The sequence below is a fragment of the Colletotrichum aenigma genome (genome assembly GCF_013390185.1).
Source record: "Colletotrichum aenigma strain Cg56 chromosome Unknown KSG_Cg56_contig07, whole genome shotgun sequence".
Taxonomy (NCBI): Eukaryota; Fungi; Ascomycota; class Sordariomycetes; order Glomerellales; family Glomerellaceae; genus Colletotrichum; species Colletotrichum aenigma.
In genome coordinates, this window is record NW_023500913.1 from 3,933,371 (window position 1) to 3,956,659 (window position 23,289).

The window sequence follows — 23,289 nt, forward strand, 5'->3', positions numbered from 1 at the left end:
GAGCTTCCACAAGAAGCCGTGCAAAGGGTCATCGACTACGCCACAGATATGCAACGAAAACCGAGCTTCCCCCCTTTCATAGAGCTTCGCATCCCTCCCGGGCCGGTACTCAATGCTTGGATGCAGCTCTACTTTGAATTCTTTCATCCTGTGTTTCCCATCCTACACAAGCCCCCTTTTACATCAAAAAAACGTCACTGGCTTCTCATGTTCGCTGTGGCTGCAGTGGGTGCCCAATTTTCAAATATTCCAGACGCCCGTCGATGTTCGAGGGCGATGCACGAACTGGTCCGTCGGCAGTCAGCTGCTATGGTAAGCTATCAACCGATTAATTCGCGTCGTGAATTCAGAGATTCTGACTAAGAGCAGTGCGAGAGGGAGAACTACATGAGCCGTGAGCTGTGGATGCTTCAGACTATTGTCCTCAACCGCGTGGGTCTGATGTACGATGGCGACAGGCGGTCTTTGGAGGTTGCAGAGATCACGCAGGCGCTGCCAATCACCCTAGCAAGGCGGAAGGGTTTCTTCAATAACTTGTTGCCCATGCAAAAGTTTTCTCAGCTGCAATTGCCACTCAAGCATAAATGGCAGATATGGGTCTTAGATGAGGAACGAAGACGGCTGGGATTCTCGGTTTGGGTTGGTAGCTCCTCACATGCCGATTACATGCCAGTCGACGAGACTGACACCTAGGCTACCCAGCTTTTAGACGCTGCATTCGCTTCTAATTTCGAACTCAGTCGATTGGTGAGGGTATCGGAACTACAAATTCCCTTGCCGCAGCCTGATGATCGTTGGGCAGCTGCCAACGCACAAAGTTGGGCTGGGTTTTCCAACGTCCTCGGTAACTGTTTCTTCGAATAGAAAACTGTCAAGTGTTCAGAAAGCTAATTTGTAATCTCAGAGTACAACGGCACACATGGAGTGTTTACCATTGATCAGGTCGTGACGAATAACTGCTGGAAGTCTGCCTGGCCAAAGACGAATACAATCGGCAAACAAGTCATTCTTCAACGGCTAACGGATATCATATGCAGTACAGATGTACCCACTGACACAGCTTCCTCAGTCGAGGTATTGAACGATCTGCTTGACATGATTGAGAGCGAGCAAACTGCCCACACCGTCGATGAGCTCAAATCCGCTACCACTCACCAATTAATGGCCTTGACTGGGCTGATGTTGTACAACACCCCAACCTCCAAGCTTCTTCCAACTGTAGTCAAGTCTATCTATGGAAAGTTGAAAGACGAGGAGTGGACGCAAGCAGCTCAGCTATGGAGAGATTCTGGGAGACAAGCTAGGTTGGCGTGCTATTTCGCCGCACGAATTATACATGTGACGCGGTCGAGCCACTGTCCGCACTTTGGAGCACCAGTCTCGCTACTGAGCGCTGTTTTCGTTCTCTGGACCTACTCCAAGCTCGCTCAGAGATGCCCTGATGGCCTGCTCCTCTTATCGTCGGGCCCAGTTGTGGTGCTCGGTTCGAAGGCGCGGCAGCATATGCCCGACACCAGCTGGGTTGAGAACGGATGGAGTCAGATCAAAATGCCTGGTATTGGTAATTTGTGTAATGTTCAGGGGCGAAGAAAGTTTCTGGATGAGGCCATCCTGTCCATGAGGTCTCTCAAGGGGTGGGGCATTAGTGCGACATACTCTCAGCTCCTCACACGGCTGCGGGCAAGTGAGCCATCGTCATAATGTGAGAGGATGTGAGTTGGTCTTTTCGTCACTCATGATGTGCTAGGATTGCAGGAGGTGAGTAGATAGTTACAGCACGTTTCTGTATCTACCATTTTGTTTGCATACATATGTTGCAATAGTGTAATCAGCATAACATCGCCGACGTCACGAACTTTGACAACGTTGCGGTTGATACTTGTAGAAATATTTGGAACGGCGATATGGGCTGTCTGACAGACGTCTATCTCGTTCTAGTAGAAGCGATACTATCTTTCTGAGTTGATTACAGGCAGTAAAAGCCAGCTGTTTTCCCCTCCGATATGAACAGTGTTTATGCCTGTGAATGTCTTCTCGTCACGGTCTTTGGCGTGGCCGTGGGAAAAGTTTCCAACGCCCTGAGTATCGTGGCCAGCAATCTCCAACACAAGTGTTTCCCCAGGCTCGAGGACAACATTGGTGGGCCAGACCTCAACATCAACAACATACTTTTCATTCTCCTTCACAGGCTGGACATCTGTGCTGTGATAGTGGCGATACGGCATAAAATCTCGACGAAAATGATGACTTGTGTCTATCAGCCGTTGTGAAACTCGCAACCAACCCTTGACTATGGGTACAGGGTCGCCCATGGTTCCGGTGTAAAAGACTTCTTGATCATTGCCGTTGATCTTTCGGAGAGTAACGAAGAGGTCAATGTCTGTAGGCAGGGTATCTATGGCTGGCTTTCGAGAAGCGGATACAGTGAGGTGGGCAACTATGTGACCAGTGATTTCTAAGGGTGTGGGTGTTTTGTATCGGAAGGAGATAGGACCACTTAAAAACATTGGTCAGTATTCCTGAAAGACTGCGGCTGAGGCCGACACTTACCCATCCATTGCATCGTACGACACAGATTTAGTAGTCTCCGAAGGCTGGATCGCTAGGTTCTGATCTGCAGCGAGGAAGAACCTTTGATACTGGGTTCCAGGCAGAGGCCAATGATTCTCATGTCTCTTTGGAAACTCACGCTCTCGTTCAGGGTCGTCTACCCCGGCCTCGCCTTGTCGTAAACAGAGTTGAACTCTGGGCTGACCCCCAGTCTTCCAACCATCTGCATCGTTATCCTTTAAGAAGGCATTGAAAAAGGACAGCTGAATCGCAGCGGATTCAGGATAGTAGAACGGGAGATCATGTCTTCCCACAATGAAATGGAGAAACTTATACTTGGAGCTAGCACGCATCCAGCCCAAGACATTTCCTCGCAAGTGCAGGAGTATACCACCCTCATCACAGGGTCAGCATTCTCCATATAGATGTACTTAGGACCGTTTCGGGAATACACTTACCCAGTTTGCCACGCTCAGCAAGGGCGTCTCGATGGCTTCCACATCAAAATTCCGAGTCCGATAGTATTCTTCGTCCCGAAATCTGTGCACTGCGGTATCGACTGTCTGGTCTCGTCTGTTCTGTCGAAGGGTGTGTTCATCCAAGTCACCGTCGACGGTGTCGTCACCCCAATTTCGGGCGGCGCGGCCGGGCTTCCCGTACTGATTCGGCGAAACGCCATTTTCCCACCAGAATTCTGTTTGCGGCCATCTTTATTGGCAAATAATTCAAACGTTATGACGACAGAGCCAGACTCACTAATGAACTTGTCCGATAGGATACCGCCGTGTCGGACTCTATCGCGATAGTAGTCGCTCATTCCTTCCCATGGGATCATGGCGGCCAGCCCCTTTGGCTTCCGCGCTGCCACTCGCCATTGTGTGCCAGCGTAATAGCTAATTCCGAGGAGGCCGACTTTACCAGATGACCACTCTTGCTCAGAGCACCACTCGACCACGTCAAAAAAAGCCTCGCTAGTACCGCGCGACATGGTGTCTAGCAGTCCAGGGCTTTGGCCAGCGCCAAGCTCGTCGGCTCTAACCACAATGTATCCTTTGCTTGTCCAGAAGCCTGGGTCAGGAGTCTCCCATGACGCGTGGTGAGATTTCATTTCGGGATTCAACTGATCCCAGCTCTTCTTGTGGAATACGCTGTATGGGACGTCTTTACCATCTTTTCCCCAAGTTAGTGCCTGAAACTCCACCGAAGATTGTGCATTGTTCGCGAATACTTACATGGTCCGTACGTCGCAATGACTGGGTATCTCTCGGGACCAAAGGGCGCAGCGTCCTTGGGCAAGTAGACGTTGCATCTCAAAAAACCCTTTTGGTAGGTTCGCAGTGGTAAGTCCACATTCTTCATGAAGACATACGGGAAGCTGTCTTTGTCGACCTCAAGGTACTTGTTTTCCGCCGTTTTGTTCATAGTTTGGACTTTGCTTGTGGAAAGATACTGTGAGTTTGGTAGAATTTCTACGTCGTTGAGTGCTATGTCTATCATGCAATAGAGAAGTTGGATCTTGTCACGATTTAGATCCCAAGGCATGGTCGTAGTGAGAATATCACCGTAACTCAGAGCTTAGAGTCTTGATTCCGAATGCCTTGACCTGCCTTGGTACGCTGTCGGGCCAGGTGGGGTTCAAGGTCCGGCTGGTGTTCGGCTTCTCCACCACAGCTGCGTTTGAGTCGGTCGGCTCGGGACCACACCAAACCGCACTTCAGCCCCCACATCAGGTCTCGCCGAAGCGATCAGCAATGTCACGGGGCAGGTCATTGGATTTCGACGCCAAAGTTTCCCTCTTTCTACGTATCGACGTCGTTGCCTCCTCTTTAAACCTTTGACGTGATCGCTGCCCAGCCAGATGCCATATCTCGACGGCAAAATGGCAACTGTCATAGCAACTACCACAAACTCCTCGCGAGCTGAAGAGCTTAGACTTGATTCAGAGACCACGAGGCTCCTTTCTGACTATGAAGTTCATCGTTCGATTGCTTCGCCAGGCGACGAACCCGACGAAGATTCTTCTTTAGTCACAGTTGCTGGCGGCGTCCGGCGGGAGCGCCAGCCGGGTGATTTTGACCCCACGCTGGCTTCACATCCACCAGTACCTTATCCAGTGTCAAACCCTGACTGGTGGGATCGTACCTATCGACGCGTTCCTGATTTTCGTCCAGTGAACAGAGAACTGGACTTGAGTGATCGGCAACAAGGAGCAGTTTTCGCTTTTGTCGGTGCAATCATGGTGGGAGGATGCTGGTTCCAATCGGTGAGTCAATGATTGTGCTTCATTATCCATACCTCAGCGTACGATAAAATCCCAAAAGCTCACAGAATTGCAAGGGGTGGTCTTACGTCTGGCGGAATACTGCGGGCAGGATCACCGATATTGGTAAATCAAGAGTAGGGGGAGAGTGGTAGACCAACCTGTTCTTATATTCGCGCATCACAGTCGACTATTCATGAAGCCTACATGTCTGGATTTCTCAGGGCTGGCTCGCAGCCAAATAACATTTCGAGCCTGCGGTCGACGATGCATAGCCGGGGCATTTTCCGCCATAGAGTCTAGACTTGTCGCGGTATGCATGATTTGCCCACGACGTGTTTTCATTGAAGTGAGACGATGAATTATTTACTAGAAGATCATAGGAGTTCGTGTGGAGTGGAAGCAGAATAATGAACAGGGAGAACGGCAAGAAAAGAATCAAAAGACGGCAGGAGGGGCTCGTGTAAGCCCTATGCTTGCGCGTTCAAATTCATTATACGTCTCGGCGGATGGTGTTTCATATCCGTGGTATTTAAACTTGAGTTTCTCTACGATAATTGCGTCTGTATCCCGAGCATTCAAAGTCATGATTTGTTTTCATTGGCTTGAATCCAGTGCTACTGCAACCTTCTGGAAGCACAATTGACTGATGAAAACGTAATTTGCACACATCCTTGTTGAAATCCTTGATAATCTAGTCCCAGGAACCAAGCTGATATTGGGTGTTGCACATGTTGACTAACTCCCAACATTCCCCCAAGAACATGTGCGGGCCCACATCTTTCTCGTCTCCGGCAGCCCCGGCAGCAAAGAGCGTCGCCATATAGTGATCATCTGTCCCATGCGCCTCTTTGTATCGCGGGTGTTTCATCAATCTTGTGACCGCTCTTCGAAGATCAGGTCCCGTATTTCTCATGATTGCGTCTTCGTGCGCTTGTCGAAACTCCAACGCGAAGGGCTCTGGCGGAACGGGCTGCGCAAAATTGTCTTTGAACCGGATCATCCATTGCCAGTGGTTCCGAAAGAGGTTGTGAACTGAGCCTCCACTGCCAATGATGAGCGTGTTCTGGTAACGCAGAGGACGGAGAGTGGCGCCAATTTTGATGTGCAAGTGCGGGTCATATCTTGCATTTGCTGAGACCACAGTGACTGGTGGAGGTACACAGTGAGGAAACATCCGTATGATGATGAGAAAAACGTCGTGGATCCAGTCGTACTTGCGGTTCGCCCGAGCATTGATACCGACTTCCCGCAGCATGTCGATCACCTTCTGGCCTCCCTCTATGTCTGGTACCATTTTGTAAGGCATCCACCTTGAGTCTTTCACGCCTCCTACCGGGTCTTTGCCCGCATTCGGGTTCATGCTCACATCTACGGCATCACCAGGAGCATCCCAATGCGCTCCCTTTGATATGCGAAGACATATATCAGCCGTAGCACACGTTTAGGATCGGAGATATTACCATAATGACGATTCTTTCGATCCCACGTCTCAAAACTTCGTCGCCAACGCTTTCCCATATGTGAGCTGGTTCAGAATCTTCACCAAGCATCATTGTTGATCCATGGGCGAAGAGGAACACCGGGGTGGGTGCTGTTGGGCACATGGGGTCAGTAAATCATGTTTAGGCGAGGACAAGTCCTTCTGCGCCATACCCTTTTCCGCTGGTAGACTACCCATGCTGGATTGTATGCAGAAAGTACACGACTGATGTCGCTGGACGTGTCGAAAAAAAATATGAACTTCAATTTCAGATCGTCGAACATAAAATAAAAGGCAATGTTGGGAGATGCGCGTTGCGCCGCGTTGTCATTTTCTTGGACCAGTCCAATTTACTTCAGTAGACTTGCACTACCTGGTGTTTTTTCTGCATGGTTCCCACAGTCGCCTGGGCGGCGCGTGGAGCCGAGCCGATCTCCCTCTGTGTGAGCTTGCCGATACTCCCAACAGTCAGCACGTTCGACATCACAAAAGCCGCACAAGATATTCTTCTTTTGCGATGTATCGCGAATCGCCTTGAACAAAAACAAGAAGCTAGCATCCTCCGCATCATGGCGTCAGTCGCGAATTTGTACAGCGCTGTCCACGCAGCGTGGACCGAGGGGCGGCTTGAAAATGTTCTTGAGCGCCAAAAGCAGCTTGCCCTCCTGCACGGCAACGTCAAAAAGTCGTCCAAACAACTGATCGCAACCATTATGCAAGGTAGCTGAAAACGTCTAGACCTTTCATTTACCAGACCATTAACATTGCTTTGCCCGCAGAATTGAAGTCCAGCGAAGAAAGCGCGGCTGCAGAGCTTCAACTGGTTCTCGAAAATATCAAACACCATTACGATGTCCTTGACTTCCCAGCGACGCTCACGAAAGAAGCCGCGGTGAGAAAAGGTTCCAGTAACATGGATAATAGCGTTCCTCTTGGCCCGACTTTGATTGACGCAAACCCGTTTGTACCGGTTGCAAGCACCCTCATTCCACCAGCTGCCGCCGTAGCAGCTGGTAGTGCGGTGTTGGTGCTGGCTCTTTCTGGGCTCCCTATTCTCAATACGGAGCTGGGAAGAATCATTTCAGCAAGTCTGGACGTTGAAGCCGTGGCAATTGCCCCCGAAGATTCTAGCGATACTCGTGAGCAACTTTGTTCGATGCGCTTCGAGGTTGCTGTCCTCCAGAATTCGAGTCACTGGAATGATCTGCGGAATGGGCTCTTCATAACCAATCCCACCATCAGAATCCATTCACCAGCAACTGGATTTCCCGCGGTCTTTGTGGATCGCAGCACGCGTGACGTCGAGGCAGTCGCAAAACATCTTTACCACGCAGTACTTTGCGCGCCTCGTCATAATCCTTCCAGAGTACCTCGACTTTGCTTCGTAGACGAATCGAAGGCGAAAGACCTAGAGAGCTACCTTGTTCGAACTAGCCCAGCCTCGATTCGCCGCCTCGAGGTTGCCAACGATTGGCAGAGCTCGCCACAGCTTTGCAAACTCCTTCAAACAGTCTTCCCCTCTTTAGTGAACAAGGCAATCGGCCACGAAACCTTCGCTTCAGTGATTGCTCTAGAATCTTCAGAGTGAGTGCACCCATCCCAGAGCTTTCACTTCCACACCAGTCTAGCTAACCCTGCGACCCTTAGCTCCATTACAGTAGACAGCATTGGTGCCGTGGCTCAGTCGATGACTATGAGCGATCGCGGAATTCTGCTCATTCCAATCAGTAGCATGGATCATGGCATTGACATCATAAATAAGCTGTAAGTTGAAAAACAATCATTCCAAGGAGACTCCTATGCCTCTGCTGACTTGTAGATACAGGAACAAAGCCGGGCCCTCAGAGATAGTGTATGCTTTTGGCGACGGTAAAGCCGGCCTCTACGTCGGTTCATTCGCAAAGACGCTGCAGGTCTGTGTTAACGAAGTGCCTCAGTGGTCCCTAGGTAAGATCAAGACGGTACCCAAAACGGTCGGCAGGGCTTTCTAATCAAATCTGTCCATCCAGTTTTCGAAACATCGCCTTCATCGCAATCGAAATCAGACAAAATTTGGTACTCCCCCGAGTCCTTTTCTTTGAATAAGCCGATTCGGCAGGGGCCTCCAAAGGCTTCGCCGAAACCATCATCAGGACGGAATGTGCTGTGGCCAGTGCTCGCTCACACTCTGCCGCTGGGAAAGATCAAACAACCGAAAGGTGGACGTCTTAGTTACTTTGAGCGAGGCCTACTCATAGGCTTAGCTATTGGACTGCTTACAATCACTGGAGCTTCAGTAGCTGTTCGGCGTGTTATCCAGAATTTTCTCAAGCGGCCGTAAAATGTACGACCGCAGCCTTTTGGTTGATATGTTGCAAGGGCAGTATGATTACTGAACATTGCAAATGTAAAACGCGAAATGTCTATCCTCTTCCAAACTGCATAGGCCCCTGAGCGCAGGAAATGTAGTAACTCTTGTGAATATCGAGCGTAGCTGGCATTGTCCGAATCAGGCCAAATGAGATAGATCATGTAGCAACTTTAACTACCGATCATTCTAAACATTATCGCAGCGTTAACAAGCCGACCCCAATAGTCTGCATAACCCCGCACTGATACATGTGGGGCGGCAATTCATGTATCTCAACCTTATCAATCCAGATGTCACCTGTTTCGCTATTGATGCACTGCCCGGTGTTGAGTAGAACGTGCCGGCGGTGCCGTGTGGGGAGCCGAGCTAAGAAAGGAATACGTTTGGTACAGTTTCGACTGATCCAACATCCTTTCAAGGTGTTCATCACCCTAGAATAAGTGGAAGTGGCCCACGTCCAAACACATCCTGCCCATATTAGTGACTCTTACGCGAAGAAGTACGGAGGCGCTGCATACGACATCAAGACATCCTGTCCCAGTTTCCTGATCACATCACCAAGGCCAAACTATCATATCAACACAATGGGATTTTGGCCGTATATCGGAACAATGGATAATCAAGCCCAGACTCCTTTCCGGCGTATTGTAACCCACCACAAGAACGAGAAGTCCTCAATCCTAATAAATGAGGAGCTTCAGTTCGAGGATGGGTGGGGCAGCCAGGCCGTCACTATATGGAAAAACCACGAGTATCCCGCCGAGTACCAGGGCGAAAAACCCGACGCCGTGCCGATCATTTACACCCACGGATCTTTAATCCGCGCGGTCGAGTTTCCTCCACATTCTCAGGGACACAATCATAGAACGGCTTCTCTTGACTATGGTATAGTCATGGAGGGCGAGCTGGAGCTATTGCTTGAAGATGGATCGCGAACTAACTTACGGGCGGGAGATATTGTCGTTCAACAGGCAGTAGGTGATCCATTCGCCACATTTGACATGTTGCTAATCGAGCACCAAGACAATGCATCAATGGAACAATGTTTCAGACAAGCCTGCTCGCATCGTATTCGTTCTCCTCCCAGGACAGAAGAAAACCAAGGATGGGATGGACGTTACGGAGAAGGGAGTGCCTACCGAGATGTTGCCTAAGAGAGGATAGGAATGATAGAACAAAGCAAAAGATAGCTGAACGACATTGGCAACTGGTTATTAGACGGATGGAGTAGTCTTTCATGTCGTCAGTTAGGGAACTACTTGTCATTTGTCTCATGAAAATGGGACCCAGTCTAGCTACTGTCCTGGGTAATCGCGCCGGAGCAGCTTCCGTGATCATATTACTGTCTCACTAGTTCAAATCCAAACCAAACGGCCGGACCGGATGGCCTGTTAGAGGTTCTATCGGTGACCATCAAGCCTCTTCCCATCTTGAGAACGACATGCGCCTGTTGTAAAAGACACAAAACGGCCGTGGGGCGCTGTCCATTAGCCTCAGAAAGCCAAGACCCGAGTTGCACTGGAGGCGACGTCACAATGAGCCAACCCTAAACATACTAGATCGTAGGAAACGGATCATCGAGAGATGTCTACCGCTGATCAGATAATTGAAGATGGGCCCAGATAGGATCTAACAAGTTTGAAGCAGAACCAGTGAGAGAGAGTGCGCCAGTTTCATTTTCATCTCTTTCTCCTACACAAGACCAAATGTATGCACACTAGGTTAAACCGGCCACACCACCTGGTCTCAGCAAGTGACTCTTGATCCGGATGCGTCTTCTCAGGAAGCCACAGAGTCAATTACACGGGTTACAAGATCCCTGTGAAGAACAGTCAGCACTACAATGCAAACGGACGCACACACAGCGGGTTTACTTACGTATCCATATATGCCCGTACAGTAGCGACTTTGCCTTTCTCATTGAACCCAAGGATCCAAGTATACTCATTGGGGAACGGTTGTCCATTCTTGATCCGAGTTTTGACTGCTTTCAGCTCTACAGCCGCCTGGTTCCCACTGACAATAATGTTCTGCACCTCGAGGTGCAATGGCCCGGCCCAAGTTGCGGATAGAGGCTTGGTTCCCTCCTGAAATGCCGCTAGGGATTTATAGTGGCCGGATATCTTACAATGTGCCCCTGTCAACCCTTGTTAGAGAATTATCTATGGACTTGAATTAAATCTTTGGCACTAACCTTTCACCGTCCAGTCCACATCAGGCTCTATGTTGGCAAGGAAGGATGCCATGTCGCCTCTGGCAAGTGGCTCGAACATCGTCGTGATTTCGTTTTCTGTAACCATTTTGGACAGTGGAGTTGAGAATAGTATTTTTGGGTATATTCGAAATCTTGGTTGATACCAACTTCAAGAAGCCGAGGCACAGGTTTCAAACGCCAAAGTTTGTCTAAAGCAGACGAAAGGTCTTCCTGCTGCGGTTTTGAAGTTGGCAGAATTTCTCAGGTTAACTGTGGATGCCGCTTGTACTTTCCAATGACAACATCTCAGGCCTCGTTCCAGGGGTAAATGTGATATCATCGGCTTTGTGGGGATGCCGAGCGGGGGTCGTTGGCACTCGTGTACCCAGGAGAGGGGAAGTGGCGGGGCCGACCGCCGTATGCTCACCATCCACTCAACTCCGCCACTGCAAGTTAGTCTATGGAATGACGCCCTGAGGAGTTGAAAGACATGCAATACGATTGGTAGGGCGAGAGTAGGCCTTCGAAGTGCCACAGGTAGCATTAGGAAATACAAACCTTTCCCCATAGCCTATGAAGAATACTTAGTACGCATGGTCTTGCCAAGGTGCATACGTTCAGGTTCTATACAGTACCAAACTTTCTTCTGTCTCACTCAAAGCCTTGATTCCACTTGCCAAATTCTCCCTCCGAGAGAGTTTCCACGTCGAATATTCCAATGCCTCTTAACATCATCGTCGTCGGTGCTGGAATTGGGGGTCTTGCATGCGCCATCTCTTTGACGCGTCAAGGGCATCATGTTGAGGTAGGTAGTATATTAATCCAATGTTGAGTCATAGCGATGATAACGTGATATTGCAAGCTCTTCGAGCAATCCACTTTTCTTAACGAGATAGGTGCTGCGATCCACCTTCCGCCCAACGGCTCTCGAGTATTGAAAGGATGGGGATGCGATTTTAACGACCTGAACTACGTTTACTGCAACAGCATCACGGCTTACGATAAGTCGGGCAACTCCAGATTCGTCGCCATTGTAAGCTTTCCATTATAACATGTAGAAAGAGCTAACAAATGTGAACGTTCGTAGGCCACTAAGGATATGCATCAAAAGCTCAATATTCGTGACGAGTGGCTTTTGACTCACCGAGTCGATTTGCACAATACCCTTCGGAAGCTAGCTGATACTGAGCCCTACGGGCAAAACCTCAATATCAATCTTCATAGCCGTGTTGTATGGGCTGTAAGTTTTATCGCCTCCTCTCGCCTGCCGATTATTCCTTGTCCTCTCGGTGTTTGCATAATTAACCACGTTTTCGACGCCTAGGATTTCGAAAACGCCGAAATTCTTTTGGAAGATGGCACTAGGTACAGGGCCGATCTACTTATCGGTGCTGATGGGGTACATGTGCGTTTCGAGGCCACTTTGCGCGTTCCGTTTTGGAATGATCACTGACGCATATCCCATTGATCAGTCGAAAGTCGTTTCTGCGGTGACGCTAGAGCAGCCGAAGCGCAAGTCTACAGGACAGAATAACTTCCGATTCTTAGTCTCAATGGACAAGATCAACGCTAGCCCTCTAGCGAGGCCTTTCTTCGAGGATTTGGGTCTGGATGATCAACATGTCTTTCTGGGAGCCGATCGGCGCTTGGTTGTCTATCCCTGCCGATCCAAAACTCTCCTCAATGTTGTCGCCATCCATCCTGCTGAGAACGATAGCCTAGAGACCGAATCTTCCTGGCTCTCGGGAGGCAATATGGAAGATTTGCTGCACACATACCGAGACTTTGGACCGGAGCTGATTGAGATGTGTCGCCTGGGAGAAGATTTGAAACTTTGGAGCCTGGCAACGCGTGAGCCCCCAAAAACATTCTACCGAGGCAAGACAGTCTTGGTTGGTGATGCAGCCCATCCAATGCTCCCCCGTATGTCTCGTCACAGCTTTAATTATTGAGGCTTGGCTGATGGTAAAACGCAGATTAAGGCCAGGGTGGCGCACAAGCGCTTGAAGACGGCGCGGCTTTGGGTGCCCTATTGCCATACGACACCTTGCCCAGTCAGGTCAACCGAAGACTACAGCTGTTCAACAAGGTCAGATATGCGCGCACAATCACTGTCATGGTCATGTCAAGCACCAGTGACGATAGGCGTGCCGAGAAGATGCCAGAGCTCCAACGATACGTCCCCGATGCTCGCCTTCCGAAGAACATGTTTGAGTATACGTGGAGTTCGTACGCCACGCTCGAGGCTCGGAGGGCTTTGGAAGAAGATTTGGGAGCGAGCTTTGGACCTTCTGCTAGGCTTTGAATTTGATCGACTTTTTCGCATAATCATGATCATGAGTGAGATGTTTGTAGCGTAATACACATTTCTGGAACCACTTCGCTACGGGTTTTATTTCTCAAGGCCCTCTCGTTAAAATTTGACTCCTTCAATCCGATGTCATGATATGAAGGACTTGAAGTACTCTTATTCTGAATTACCTCCCCAAACCAAAAGGATAATTCATTTTACTCAAGATTCGCGATGCTTGATGCTTCTTGAACTCATCAGTACCATAAGATACCATCCGTAGGCGCGCATTTCAACATGCGTCAATTGTGGATCCTACAGATCATACTGATGTGGCAGCTTAGAGACATCGTCACAACAGCCGGAGGTGAACTCCTGAACCAATTGAGCCAGGATTATAGAAGGCGTTGGGGGGACTCGCTTTGATCTCACCCTTGCTGTGGGGCCGCTGTCAGTCCGACACAGGTGGGGACATCGGCCCTCCACCCCGGCCCGACCGACGGAATGCAGTGTTCCGAGGTGGCCTAGTAAAGCCATTGCAATTCTCCAATACCGCCCGGAGATAGCGGCCTTTACGTTTGGGTGTGCCTTCTATGTTGGTACCTTAGGAATCGTCTCATGCTAATTTATGAAAGCAAAGGCTGAAATCCGAGAAAGACTTCGTCCCTAGCGGCTTCAACGATTCATGCGATCCCAATCAATAACGCAACAATTTGAGAGTGCAATCATGACCAATGCCTTCCAGCAACAAGATGATACCTTTTCTCAGGGGAACCTACAGAGGGATCGATTTATCGATATGGATCATTCCAGCATACCTCTAGAGAAAGAAGAATGGCCCGTAATCATAATCGGGTCGAGCATGGTGGGAAAGGCGCTGGGCTTGCTATTGGGATACCATGGGTGATAAACTGCGATTGTGATTCTCGTAGTCAACCAGGAGCTAATCATTGCCAGGATCAAATCGGTCTCTTTTGATCGACATGCGTCCGAGAGTTCTCAACCTCGCGCAGCGGGGCTAAATTTCCGGACTTGCGAAATCCTCCGACAGATCGGGCTGGAAAGCTTTGCCCGCGAGCAAAGCAGTCAGCAATTTGATTCAAATGCCGGGATGCTTCTTGCAGACAAGCTCGTAGGTGGCAATGTCATTCAAGTACTCCAGAAGCACGACCCAGATATCACGAAGCAAATCACGCCGTCTTCTTGGATCTGGATGGCGCAGAGCATGTTTGAACCCATCCTTGGTTCGCATGCGAGTGATTTCGGCAGTACTCAGCTTTACAGCCACGAGGTCCTCTGCTATGAGGAGCACAAAGATGGTGTTATCGTCGTTGTCAAGAACCATAAGACAAACGAGACAAGGAAGTACAAGACACCATACTTAGTTGCGTGCGGTGGCCACCGGAGTCCGACTCGTCATAAAGAAGGCATCAGGTGGGAAGGGCCAGGCGTTCTGCGCAACAGCTTCAGTGTTGGTTTCAGATCTGATCTAGGCCCTTTTGTCAAAGAAAGACTGGTTCATGGCGTCGTTTACGTTGCTAATGATAAAATCAACGGAGGTTTCCGTTTGGATGATGGGGGCAGACAAGGCCTTCTGATGATAAACAGCGTTGGCGAAAGGTCAGACTTTCCTCCTGGCAGTGTGACTGTCGAGGAAGCCAGAAAAAGCTTTTACGACTGCGCGGGGCTTCGAGCGGATGAGGTCTGCGTCGACATGCATACTGTGAATTATTGGACAATGGCGTCTTATACTGCCGATCGAATGGCTAGTAAAGCCGGCCGCGTGTTCCTTGCTGGAGACTCTGCTCACGTTATGCCACCAACCGGAGGGCTGGGGGGAATACGGGTATTGCGGTAAGCCTCTTAATTTTGATGAGTTCCAAAATCTGACACATTCGCATATAGGATGCTCACAATTTAGCCTGGAAACTGGCCTACGTCTTGACAGGAAGGGCCTCATCTTCGCTCCTGGACTCATACAACAAAGAGAGGCAATTCATTGACGAGTTTACCGTCAATCAAGCAACTGCTCGCTTTCAGAATCGGGTCGCACTCCAACAACCACCGGCGCCAGAGGCTTCTGACGTCTCAGTGGAGCTGGGATACCGCTATTCAAGTGGGGCATTCGTCCCTGAGGAGAGCTATCATCAGCCCGATGAGCTTTACGATGATCCGCACTACCCAACGGCTTTCCCTGGTTCAAGATTTCCTCATGTTTTCTTGGAAGACGTTGGAATACCGGGTAGACAAATCTCGACATTGGATCTTGTCCGAAAGAACTTCTTGGTGGTCACTACTCAGCCGGATTCACCGTGGGTCGCAGCGGCGAAAAGGATTAGGACAGTTGAGATCGACGTTGCTGTCTTGAACGCGCAATCTGCCCCATATAGAGACGCATCTGGATTGGTCGAGGAGAAGTGTAGATTACGAGCTGGTCAAGCCATTCTTATCCGGCCCGATGGCTTCATCGCATGGAGGGCAATCGCGAGACAAGACAATCATGAGAGGGTATTGGCGAAGGATTCTCGGAATTTCTGTTATTCAATCTATGATATAAAATACCTCTCATTGATAACGTTTTGTTTCAATGCGATGTGTCTTGGTAAGTCTTGATAATATCTATGGGCCGTCTGACTACAACCTGCACGGGAAACTCACACATTTATTACGGTCATGGATCATTTATCCTTACTAGCACCGAGAAAGGCTTCAACGCTACGGTGTATTGATTTCTTGACGCAAATAATGTTTATTTGGATATGCAGAAACTGATCAGTGAGGGTCGAGTCGACACTTGACACTCGCTCATCTAAACAGGGATCGCTCCAAACATACACAGTTGATTGAAACCCATTCTGCGACGAATTTCATCTATCTAATGAAAATTCGCATCGAGAAAAGTCTCATTTAATTCAAATATGTATGCCTACTTAGAGATCGGATCCGTCAATGGCAAAACAAGATAACTCTCAGTATCACCGCCAAAGTGAACGGTATGGCGTCCCTTATTCCGATGAGAGGCGCCATACAAGTGAGGAAACTCCATATAGCTCATGTAATGCCCGGAGACCTTGAGAGTCAACGACTCCCCAGGGCCGTAGATCATCCCCGTCGGCCAAATTGGAATCTCGAGTTTGGTGACTGTACCAGCAGGAATGGCTTTTCTCGAAGTGTTGGTGTACTCGGGCCAGTCTCCGCTGAACTTATTCTTCACTTTGGTGACTGCATGACTTCCTCGAAGGGCGCCAGTTGGCCCGAGATACTTGAGGAAGCATGAGTCCGCCACCTCAGAGGGGCTCTTGGCAGGCGGTACCAAATCCTCCAAGGGTACGTTCATGTTGATGAGCTGCTGGCCAGAGACATCGGATTTTCCGAGTTGCACAAAGACGTCGATATCGTCTTCGCTCTCGTTGGCTATGTTGAGGACTATCCACGAATAACCAAGCAGCCAAGTCTCCTTAGTAAACTTGTAACTGAAGAATAGCTCCTCATCGCCCTGGAGAGGTCCATTCTTGGGAGAAAAGGTTGCGTCATACGATACAGTCCCGGCGCTTTTGGATGGTACTATTCCGAGCTTTTTGTCATCTCCCAGGTAGAGCCTAGTCCGTGCAATGGCAGACTCTGGGATTGGGTATGACGGAAAAGGAATATTGACAACATTAGGCTGCACGTTATAGTCAGATATTGCGATCTTCTTCGATTGAAGGCCCTCAAATGTCTTCCAAAACTTACTTTGTTGAAACCTAGCAGTGAAACCCGCACAGAAGGCGTGCTTCCCCAATCGTTTTCCTTCCCTTTGACGAAGTAGTCGTAGAACTTTGTCAAGTCATTGACATTCTCTGGGTCATACAAATCTGACCATTCCTGCTTAGGGTGAATCCGAAGCCTGAGTAACTGTTCAGCAATGCACTTCACAGGCCAGACAGTCTCCGTACTTACCACTTGTCCTTCGAGGAAATGTGGTTGTACCCTCGAATCGAACCGGTGGTGTGGAGGGCGCTGGAGTAGCTCGCCAAAACATAGGTAGGCACGTCGATGTTCTCCAACTTCGCTCTCTTATCTTCCCAGTAGTCGTTGTATAACGGATACTTTTCCAGCATAGGGATGGGAGCCTCGGTTCCCATGCGACCAACCATAGTGTCTTGTAACAGTCCCCACATGGCATCATATGGGTATGGTACTCCGCCTCGGCAAAGGGTATCTCGATAAAAGTCCGAGTTCCCTTCCCATGGCGCGATCGCGGCTAACGATGGCGGTCGCTGGGCTGCGATTACCCACTGTACCATGGCGAGCCAGCTGTTGCCTCCAAAAGCTACCTTGCCCGTGCACCAATTGAGCTTGGCGATGTACTCAACTACGTCGTATCCATCTTTGCCATCTTGATCTCCCAGCCATCTTTGATAATCGAAATTAGTTTGGTACACCGGGGAACATTTGATGGAAGACAAAGTCGAGGGAAAGTCGAAAGGAAAGGCGGACTACTCACGGTGTAATGCCCTCGGAATCCCAAGTGCCCCGAAGGTCTACATTTACGATGGCATAGCCTCTCGCAGTCCACGTAGCGGGGTCTAAACCTTCGAACTTTTCGTAGTCAGAGACTTCCGACATTGGAACACCGAAACGGCCGGGCAGCATACCTAAACCATGGGGACCTATTCGGAATCTTAGTAATGGACTTCTTGTGCCGAGAACAAGTCGCTATTACCGTTGCCCGACTTGCCGTAGGGGCTCCAGATGAGAATTGCCGGCACCTTCTCCGCAGTGTCGGGGCGGAAAACGTCACAGTAGAGCTTGATGCCGTCTCTCATTGGCATTGCAACATCTTTTTCGAAGATTGTGTTGGCTTCAAAGGCCTTATTCTCTACTGTTCGGCGGTGTCCTTTGGGCAGCTTCCGAGTCGACGGGTTGAATTTGTCGTAAACACCCGCAGCCTCATGTTCAGGAGGCACGCTTGGCTTGACTTCAACGTTGAACCCTGCTATTTGGAGAGACATGATAAAATTCGCCTTTGGATAGATAATTGAGCAGATATTGGGGATGGAAAATTCAGACTAGGAGACAAAGATGGAAATGTTGAATAACACAACCGGTTGCGTTATACTTATCTACGTTAAAGCAGCCGGTTCGTGCAACTAATTCCAATTTCTCCATCCGCTTATGGCTGTTCAGCAACCGGAACTGCAGTTTTCGGGGCGTTGCAATCACCTGTGGAGCCGGAACAACCTTGTCATGGTCACAACTTCCTGATGGCCGCTCCATCCGGGGATTCCGGCGTCGTGGACATAGCGTCGGTTTACCCACTCTCACGCATCGGCTCGGCTCCACAACGGCGATAGGACTTTCGTTTCCGAACGGCGACTGCGCCGGTTCTAAGCTACAGGTGCTTTGGGGTGGAGCTGGTTACAGTAATTCAACCACGGCTGTCGACTGAGCGGCTAGAATTTGAACGTGTTGGTAGATGGCGTGTGCTGAGAATTCCTTTGGGTGGTTGAAGGCCTGTCAAGATGGAAAGTTTCTGGTAGCATGAGGGTTGTTATAAATCGACGATTGAGTGGGACAAATTGAAAACATCAGATGGCGTCCGGGGAAGATTTGGGGCAACACCCAGAGCCTTCTACTTTGGCTTTGAGTTGGAAAGTAAAAGGGGAGCATTTGGTGAAATGGACTTTATTATGCACTCTAGTTGTTCAGTTGCCACAGGTACAGTGAAGGCTTGTGAGCCTTGTTATCTTCGCCAATCTAATGCAAAGTTGGGGTACCAAAATGGCACCAACTCGACAACGCTTTTTGTAGTACATACTCGAAACTGAGCCGGCACGGATGCAAAATTGGATGCTTTCTATTTCATTCTCTGCAGTGGGAAGTGGGATTCCAGATACTGAGAAGCTGTGCAGCAAGCGTGTGTGGGCAGGGAATAGCCCATCGTGAAGGCCTTCGCGTCGTGCAGTTGCCAAATATGTTGGCCACGGCGGTCGGCATGTGCAATACTCTGCCGACCCCACTCCCAGTAACGTCCTTCTGATAATTGGATCAAAAGTAGGCGATGGGATTAACTGTGCTTGGAGTCATGATCTGCTGCACATCCCAGTGCTCGATGATGCAGGTGCCGTCCAGGCGGACAATGACGACGATGGCTTTGTCCGTCGTGTTGGGTTGAATTCGGTGGGTGTGAAGGACAGCGAAATTTAGGTCCGAAATGATACGGGTTACGTTGTTGATCAGACCGGGCGTGGAAAGAATCATCTTCATGCCGGCCTCGGCGATCGCCTTGCCAGAGGGGGCGGCCGGGTTATGTTGAATGTAAGGATCGACGACGTAGCTGACGAGCGTTTCGACGTCTTTGTCGGCATAGGCCTTGGCCCAAATGGCGGTGGTGTCGCGCTGGACGCTCAATAGAGCCTGTGGAGAGCCAGACACTCCCTTGGGCAGGTCAGCAAGGACGTTGCAAGCAAGATTGCAGTCAGCGACACAGGCACCGAGGACAGCCAGGGTAGTTGCGATGGAAAGAGGCTTCATGTTTTCTGTGTTGGAAGTTTGAGAGTATGAAAAGAAAAGGTAGAAGGGAAGAACATGGAATATTTGTATGAAGGGTGTGCTATGCAGATGAAAATCAGGTCGCTTGACAATTTGATCAGGCTTCTTCCAGGGCACCGAGATGCACGAGTTATTCCTCAGATTCGTCCGTAAGGTGAGTGTATAATGGAGATAAGCATAACGTCAAGAACTAAACCTTCTTATACTCGGGCATTGGGTGATTGAGGGCGCTCTTACCGTTCTGGGTGGATGCGGTATGGAAATCCGAGCCCACTTGCATTTGCGGAGTAACGACTAGGCCGCAATATCGAGGGTTCCATCACAAAACCCAATCATCTTTCTTAGCCATACGGGGCCTTTTGATCGGCCCGTTTGAATCGTGAACGGTTTGTGAAATCATCGTATTTTCCGCCTCCGAGGAGGCCGGCGACGTCCAGCTGCGTCGAAACTGCTCTGAGAGAAGCGCAAAGGCACCACGGAAAGCATTCTCATTGGTGGCGCCAGCTTGGCATCCAGAGTATTTGGAAAGTAGTTGGAAGTGACATGTATCACGACATCAGGAATATTGTCCAAAATGGGATTTTCGAGTGGGCAGTGGCAGTGACAGCGATTGCGTTGCGCAGCAGCCTGTATCTTGGCGACGTTCAAAGCATTACCAGCTGAATAATGCCAAATTGCGTGAGATTGAGTGAGGCTATTTTCCGTTCTGTATCCGCTCCGTGTACCCATCTTCTATCGAGGGCGGATTCCTTTTTGTTTCCGCAAACCCGGCCAGCCGTAGCGTATACACAGGTCGACATTTCACATTGGATTCCAGTGCAGGGGCTGAAAAAGAATGTCGTTGGTAAGACACACATCGAGCTATGTAATATTGCTAAGGGTAGATTAGCACTTGTTGTCCCCAGCTCGTAGCCTTCTCAGCAATAGTGACAGCTTCCTCCCATTCTTCTAGTGAAAACCCCCTGTCAACAATCTGATGCCCAGCATCTTTGCCCAGCTTGATTACTCCAGTCTCGATCATCTTGACCAGAGACACCAGCTCCACACGAGTATACATGTACTGTCCCTTGATGGTAATGTTGCGAACCATCAGGCTCACGTAGTTGAACTTTACATCGAACATCGAGCCAAGGAAAACGGCGCGGCCGAACGAGCGGAGAGAGCCCAGAGACACCGTCAGGTGATGGGGTGAAGCCGGGGCAGAAGGCGGCGCAACGTCGATATAGGCATCCGCACCACCGGGAGCAAGCGCTCGGATGGCCGCAGCATCCTTCTCTTCATCGCCGCTAAGTTCCAGGGCGGTGATGCGGTGATGGCGACTCGTGAGCGGCTCTAACTTGGAGGCCGATCGCGAGAGCGCGATGACCTTGCAGCCGATCTGGGCGGCAACCTCGGCGACGGCACCGGAAAAATGACCTGTGGCCGGTGCTACAATGACCGTTTCCCCGGCACGGAGATTTGCAGCGCTGACGCCGCCGTAGGCAACAGAAAGACGCTGGATGTAGTTGAGATCTCCGAAAGAGTAGCCCAGCTCATCAACCAGAAGCTTCTCGTTGAGGGGGATGGCGTTCTCCAGCGGGACTGTGGCTACATCTCTCCAAAGCCCGCCCAGGTGCTTGAACAGCTTGGCCTGGCCTGGTTCGCCAAAGCCGTCATGAAGGCCGGTGAGAACTCGGGTGCCCTCCGGGTCGTCTCGTGCGAGGTAAAAGCCGCTGATATACACAAGCTGGCCCGGCTTGATGGCTACCGCATCGGGGCCGACAGCGATAACGCGTCCGACACCGGTGTCTCCCGGGTTATACGGGACGGGGAGGGAGAGTGGACTGTTTCCTGAAAAGCCAGCCCGGTTGTGTGGCCGGACGGAAGTGCTCAGGACACGGACCAGCACCGACCCGACAGTTGTGGTCTTTGGCGTCGGGGTCTTTTCCAAATTGAGCGGCTCGTTGAAAGCGGGGAGAACGAGCGCTGTGGTGGTTTCGGGGATGGTAAGGTCTGACATTGTGAAAGATGGTGATGCTGTAAGTGTAGAGGCAGGATTCAGTACCTGCTGAGGACAGGCTACTCAGGACACGCGGGCTACTGAGACTTACAAGCAGCTTCTTTATACTAAGCTTTCGGACTTAGAAAAATCCCGCCAGTTACGCCAATGACTAGACAGCTCATTCATCTGCATCATTGTGTCCCGATCATCAGTTCCTGTGCCCGTATGTGGTGCATCAGTGAGTTGGTCGGGTGTGTCGATTACCTGTTTAGGCAATAGTTAGATCCGCCTTGTCCGAGGCCCGCAGAATGTACTCCACCTAACTCCGCTGCCAGTCGGGGCCAATGAAGCGGGATCGCTATTCTCAAACTGCACTCAGCCGCTCCTGGGATCTGTATGTCTAGCTAAGCCGGTCTAATTGGATGCTGTTCCTTGATAAAGCTAGCTTTCGAGTCTGTCTGCGAAACAGTTGGCCAAGCTGATAAGCTGGCTGCAAATGGGCCTCGAGGGGGCCGGCCAGGCAGGTCTCAAGCGAAGTCCTGACTCCTGTTGCGAGGGACAAATTGAAATTTAGTCCGCAGGTTTCCTTCTTCATCGTCCCATCGGTCCATCTGCTTCACTGAGTGTCAAGGAACGGATTTCCTTGATATGGTTTGATTGACCGTCTCAAAGTCAAGACAAAAAATTGGCTGGGTCCTGTAGTTCTATCAGCAATACATTTCCTAGTTGGCAGAGCTGCTAACTGACCCAGTCAATTTCCACAGCGTTGCTCCAGTCAATAAGCCCGACTTCGAAAGCAATGTCCGATTCTGCAGAACCTCCTGACCCGCTGGGATATTGCTGCAGCGCCAAATGCCCATATTTCTCTATTTCTGCTTCGGCAGCGGTGGATGAGCTTGGAACCGGGTATGGGACGTGGTATCGTCCTTGTCTGGCCGTTTGAGCCTTTGCTGCAATCAGCCGGAGCAGTCTCGTGCTTTCACGCACATGAGTAGAGGCAACTAATCTCTTGGACCACAGCTGCGTTGCTGTTTGAAGCAGGTTGATGATATGGTTCTCTTCACCTGGCCTTTGGAAAAGCTCAGTATTCCAGTCAACCCCTGCTCTTCCCCGCAAGATTTGATGTTACATAAGCAGAGCGAAAACAGAAGTCTGGTTAGCCTCAAACAACTACGACAGACATTCAAGCTACTGTATGGATACTGCAGGAGTAAAAGTAATTCGATCTTAGCTTTTGAGAGAGGGAATTACCTAGATATGTCTGTTGAAGATGTGAACAACATCTCACGGGGAATGCTTTGCGTGGCTTGAAGAGGAAATGAAAATATATTTACAAAAAGAGTTTGGCTGTCCAGACGGATATTATTCCCACTTACCCGGGCTTGCAGTAGGCATAGATCCTAACAGTAATTATAACGACGACGATAGTAACGACGACAGCGAAGATTGGTCACATAGGTTTATCAAGATACAACAAACTAGTAGACCTAATAAAAGTACCTTAATTATTTCTCTAGCTAACTGGAAGTATTCGCTTAGATAGCAAGACTCTATAACAAGGGAGCTGGAATATGATAGGAGACATCGCTTAAAACGTCGATCTCATGGAAGAGAAAATAGGTCGTTGACACCAACCATAAAACTTCT

General features: G+C 49.9%; 8 protein-coding genes across 8 annotated transcripts; 3 read left to right on the top strand and 5 right to left on the bottom strand.

The window, feature by feature from the left end:
• Window positions 1-1,949: 1,949 nt before the first annotated feature.
• Window positions 1,950-4,092, bottom strand: cocE-2 (Cocaine esterase; the record flags this gene model as incomplete). Its single annotated transcript, XM_037326577.1, has 5 exons — window positions 1,950-2,496; window positions 2,551-2,945; window positions 3,009-3,244; window positions 3,307-3,720; window positions 3,783-4,092. The coding sequence occupies 5 exons, from the start codon at window positions 4,090-4,092 to the stop codon at window positions 1,950-1,952; spliced, it is 1,902 nt and encodes a 633-aa protein (XP_037175671.1).
• Window positions 4,093-5,504: 1,412 nt separating this feature from the next.
• DOD (4,5-DOPA dioxygenase extradiol) lies at window positions 5,505-6,107 on the bottom strand (the record flags this gene model as incomplete). The annotated part of the gene is made up of 1 exon (XM_037326578.1): window positions 5,505-6,107. One exon carries the CDS (start codon window positions 6,105-6,107, stop codon window positions 5,505-5,507), a length of 603 nt encoding a protein of 200 aa, XP_037175585.1.
• A 755-nt stretch (window positions 6,108-6,862) lies between these two features.
• CGCA056_v011333 (uncharacterized protein) lies at window positions 6,863-8,284 on the top strand (the record flags this gene model as incomplete). The annotated part of the gene is made up of 4 exons (XM_037326579.1): window positions 6,863-7,013; window positions 7,073-7,877; window positions 7,941-8,057; window positions 8,119-8,284. 4 exons carry the CDS (start codon window positions 6,863-6,865, stop codon window positions 8,282-8,284), a joined length of 1,239 nt encoding a protein of 412 aa, XP_037175670.1.
• A 943-nt stretch (window positions 8,285-9,227) lies between these two features.
• On the top strand, window positions 9,228-9,807 carry CGCA056_v011334 (uncharacterized protein; the record flags this gene model as incomplete). The annotated part of the gene is made up of 2 exons (XM_037326580.1): window positions 9,228-9,617; window positions 9,667-9,807. 2 exons carry the CDS (start codon window positions 9,228-9,230, stop codon window positions 9,805-9,807), a joined length of 531 nt encoding a protein of 176 aa, XP_037175571.1.
• Window positions 9,808-10,422: 615 nt separating this feature from the next.
• Window positions 10,423-10,943, bottom strand: CGCA056_v011335 (uncharacterized protein; the record flags this gene model as incomplete). Its single annotated transcript, XM_037326581.1, has 3 exons — window positions 10,423-10,462; window positions 10,522-10,780; window positions 10,838-10,943. The coding sequence occupies 3 exons, from the start codon at window positions 10,941-10,943 to the stop codon at window positions 10,423-10,425; spliced, it is 405 nt and encodes a 134-aa protein (XP_037175669.1).
• A 612-nt stretch (window positions 10,944-11,555) lies between these two features.
• On the top strand, window positions 11,556-13,142 carry xlnD-0 (3-hydroxybenzoate 6-hydroxylase 1; the record flags this gene model as incomplete). The annotated part of the gene is made up of 6 exons (XM_037326582.1): window positions 11,556-11,642; window positions 11,700-11,870; window positions 11,925-12,077; window positions 12,162-12,242; window positions 12,310-12,760; window positions 12,820-13,142. The coding sequence occupies 6 exons, from the start codon at window positions 11,556-11,558 to the stop codon at window positions 13,140-13,142; spliced, it is 1,266 nt and encodes a 421-aa protein (XP_037175858.1).
• Window positions 13,143-16,053: 2,911 nt separating this feature from the next.
• cocE-1 (Cocaine esterase) lies at window positions 16,054-18,121 on the bottom strand (the record flags this gene model as incomplete). Its single annotated transcript, XM_037326583.1, has 5 exons — window positions 16,054-16,791; window positions 16,860-17,013; window positions 17,067-17,522; window positions 17,614-17,779; window positions 17,833-18,121. 5 exons carry the CDS (start codon window positions 18,119-18,121, stop codon window positions 16,054-16,056), a joined length of 1,803 nt encoding a protein of 600 aa, XP_037175668.1.
• Window positions 18,122-20,535: 2,414 nt separating this feature from the next.
• Window positions 20,536-21,660, bottom strand: sodh-2 (Alcohol dehydrogenase 2; the record flags this gene model as incomplete). Its single annotated transcript, XM_037326584.1, has 1 exon — window positions 20,536-21,660. One exon carries the CDS (start codon window positions 21,658-21,660, stop codon window positions 20,536-20,538), a length of 1,125 nt encoding a protein of 374 aa, XP_037175061.1.
• Window positions 21,661-23,289: the final 1,629 nt, after the last annotated feature.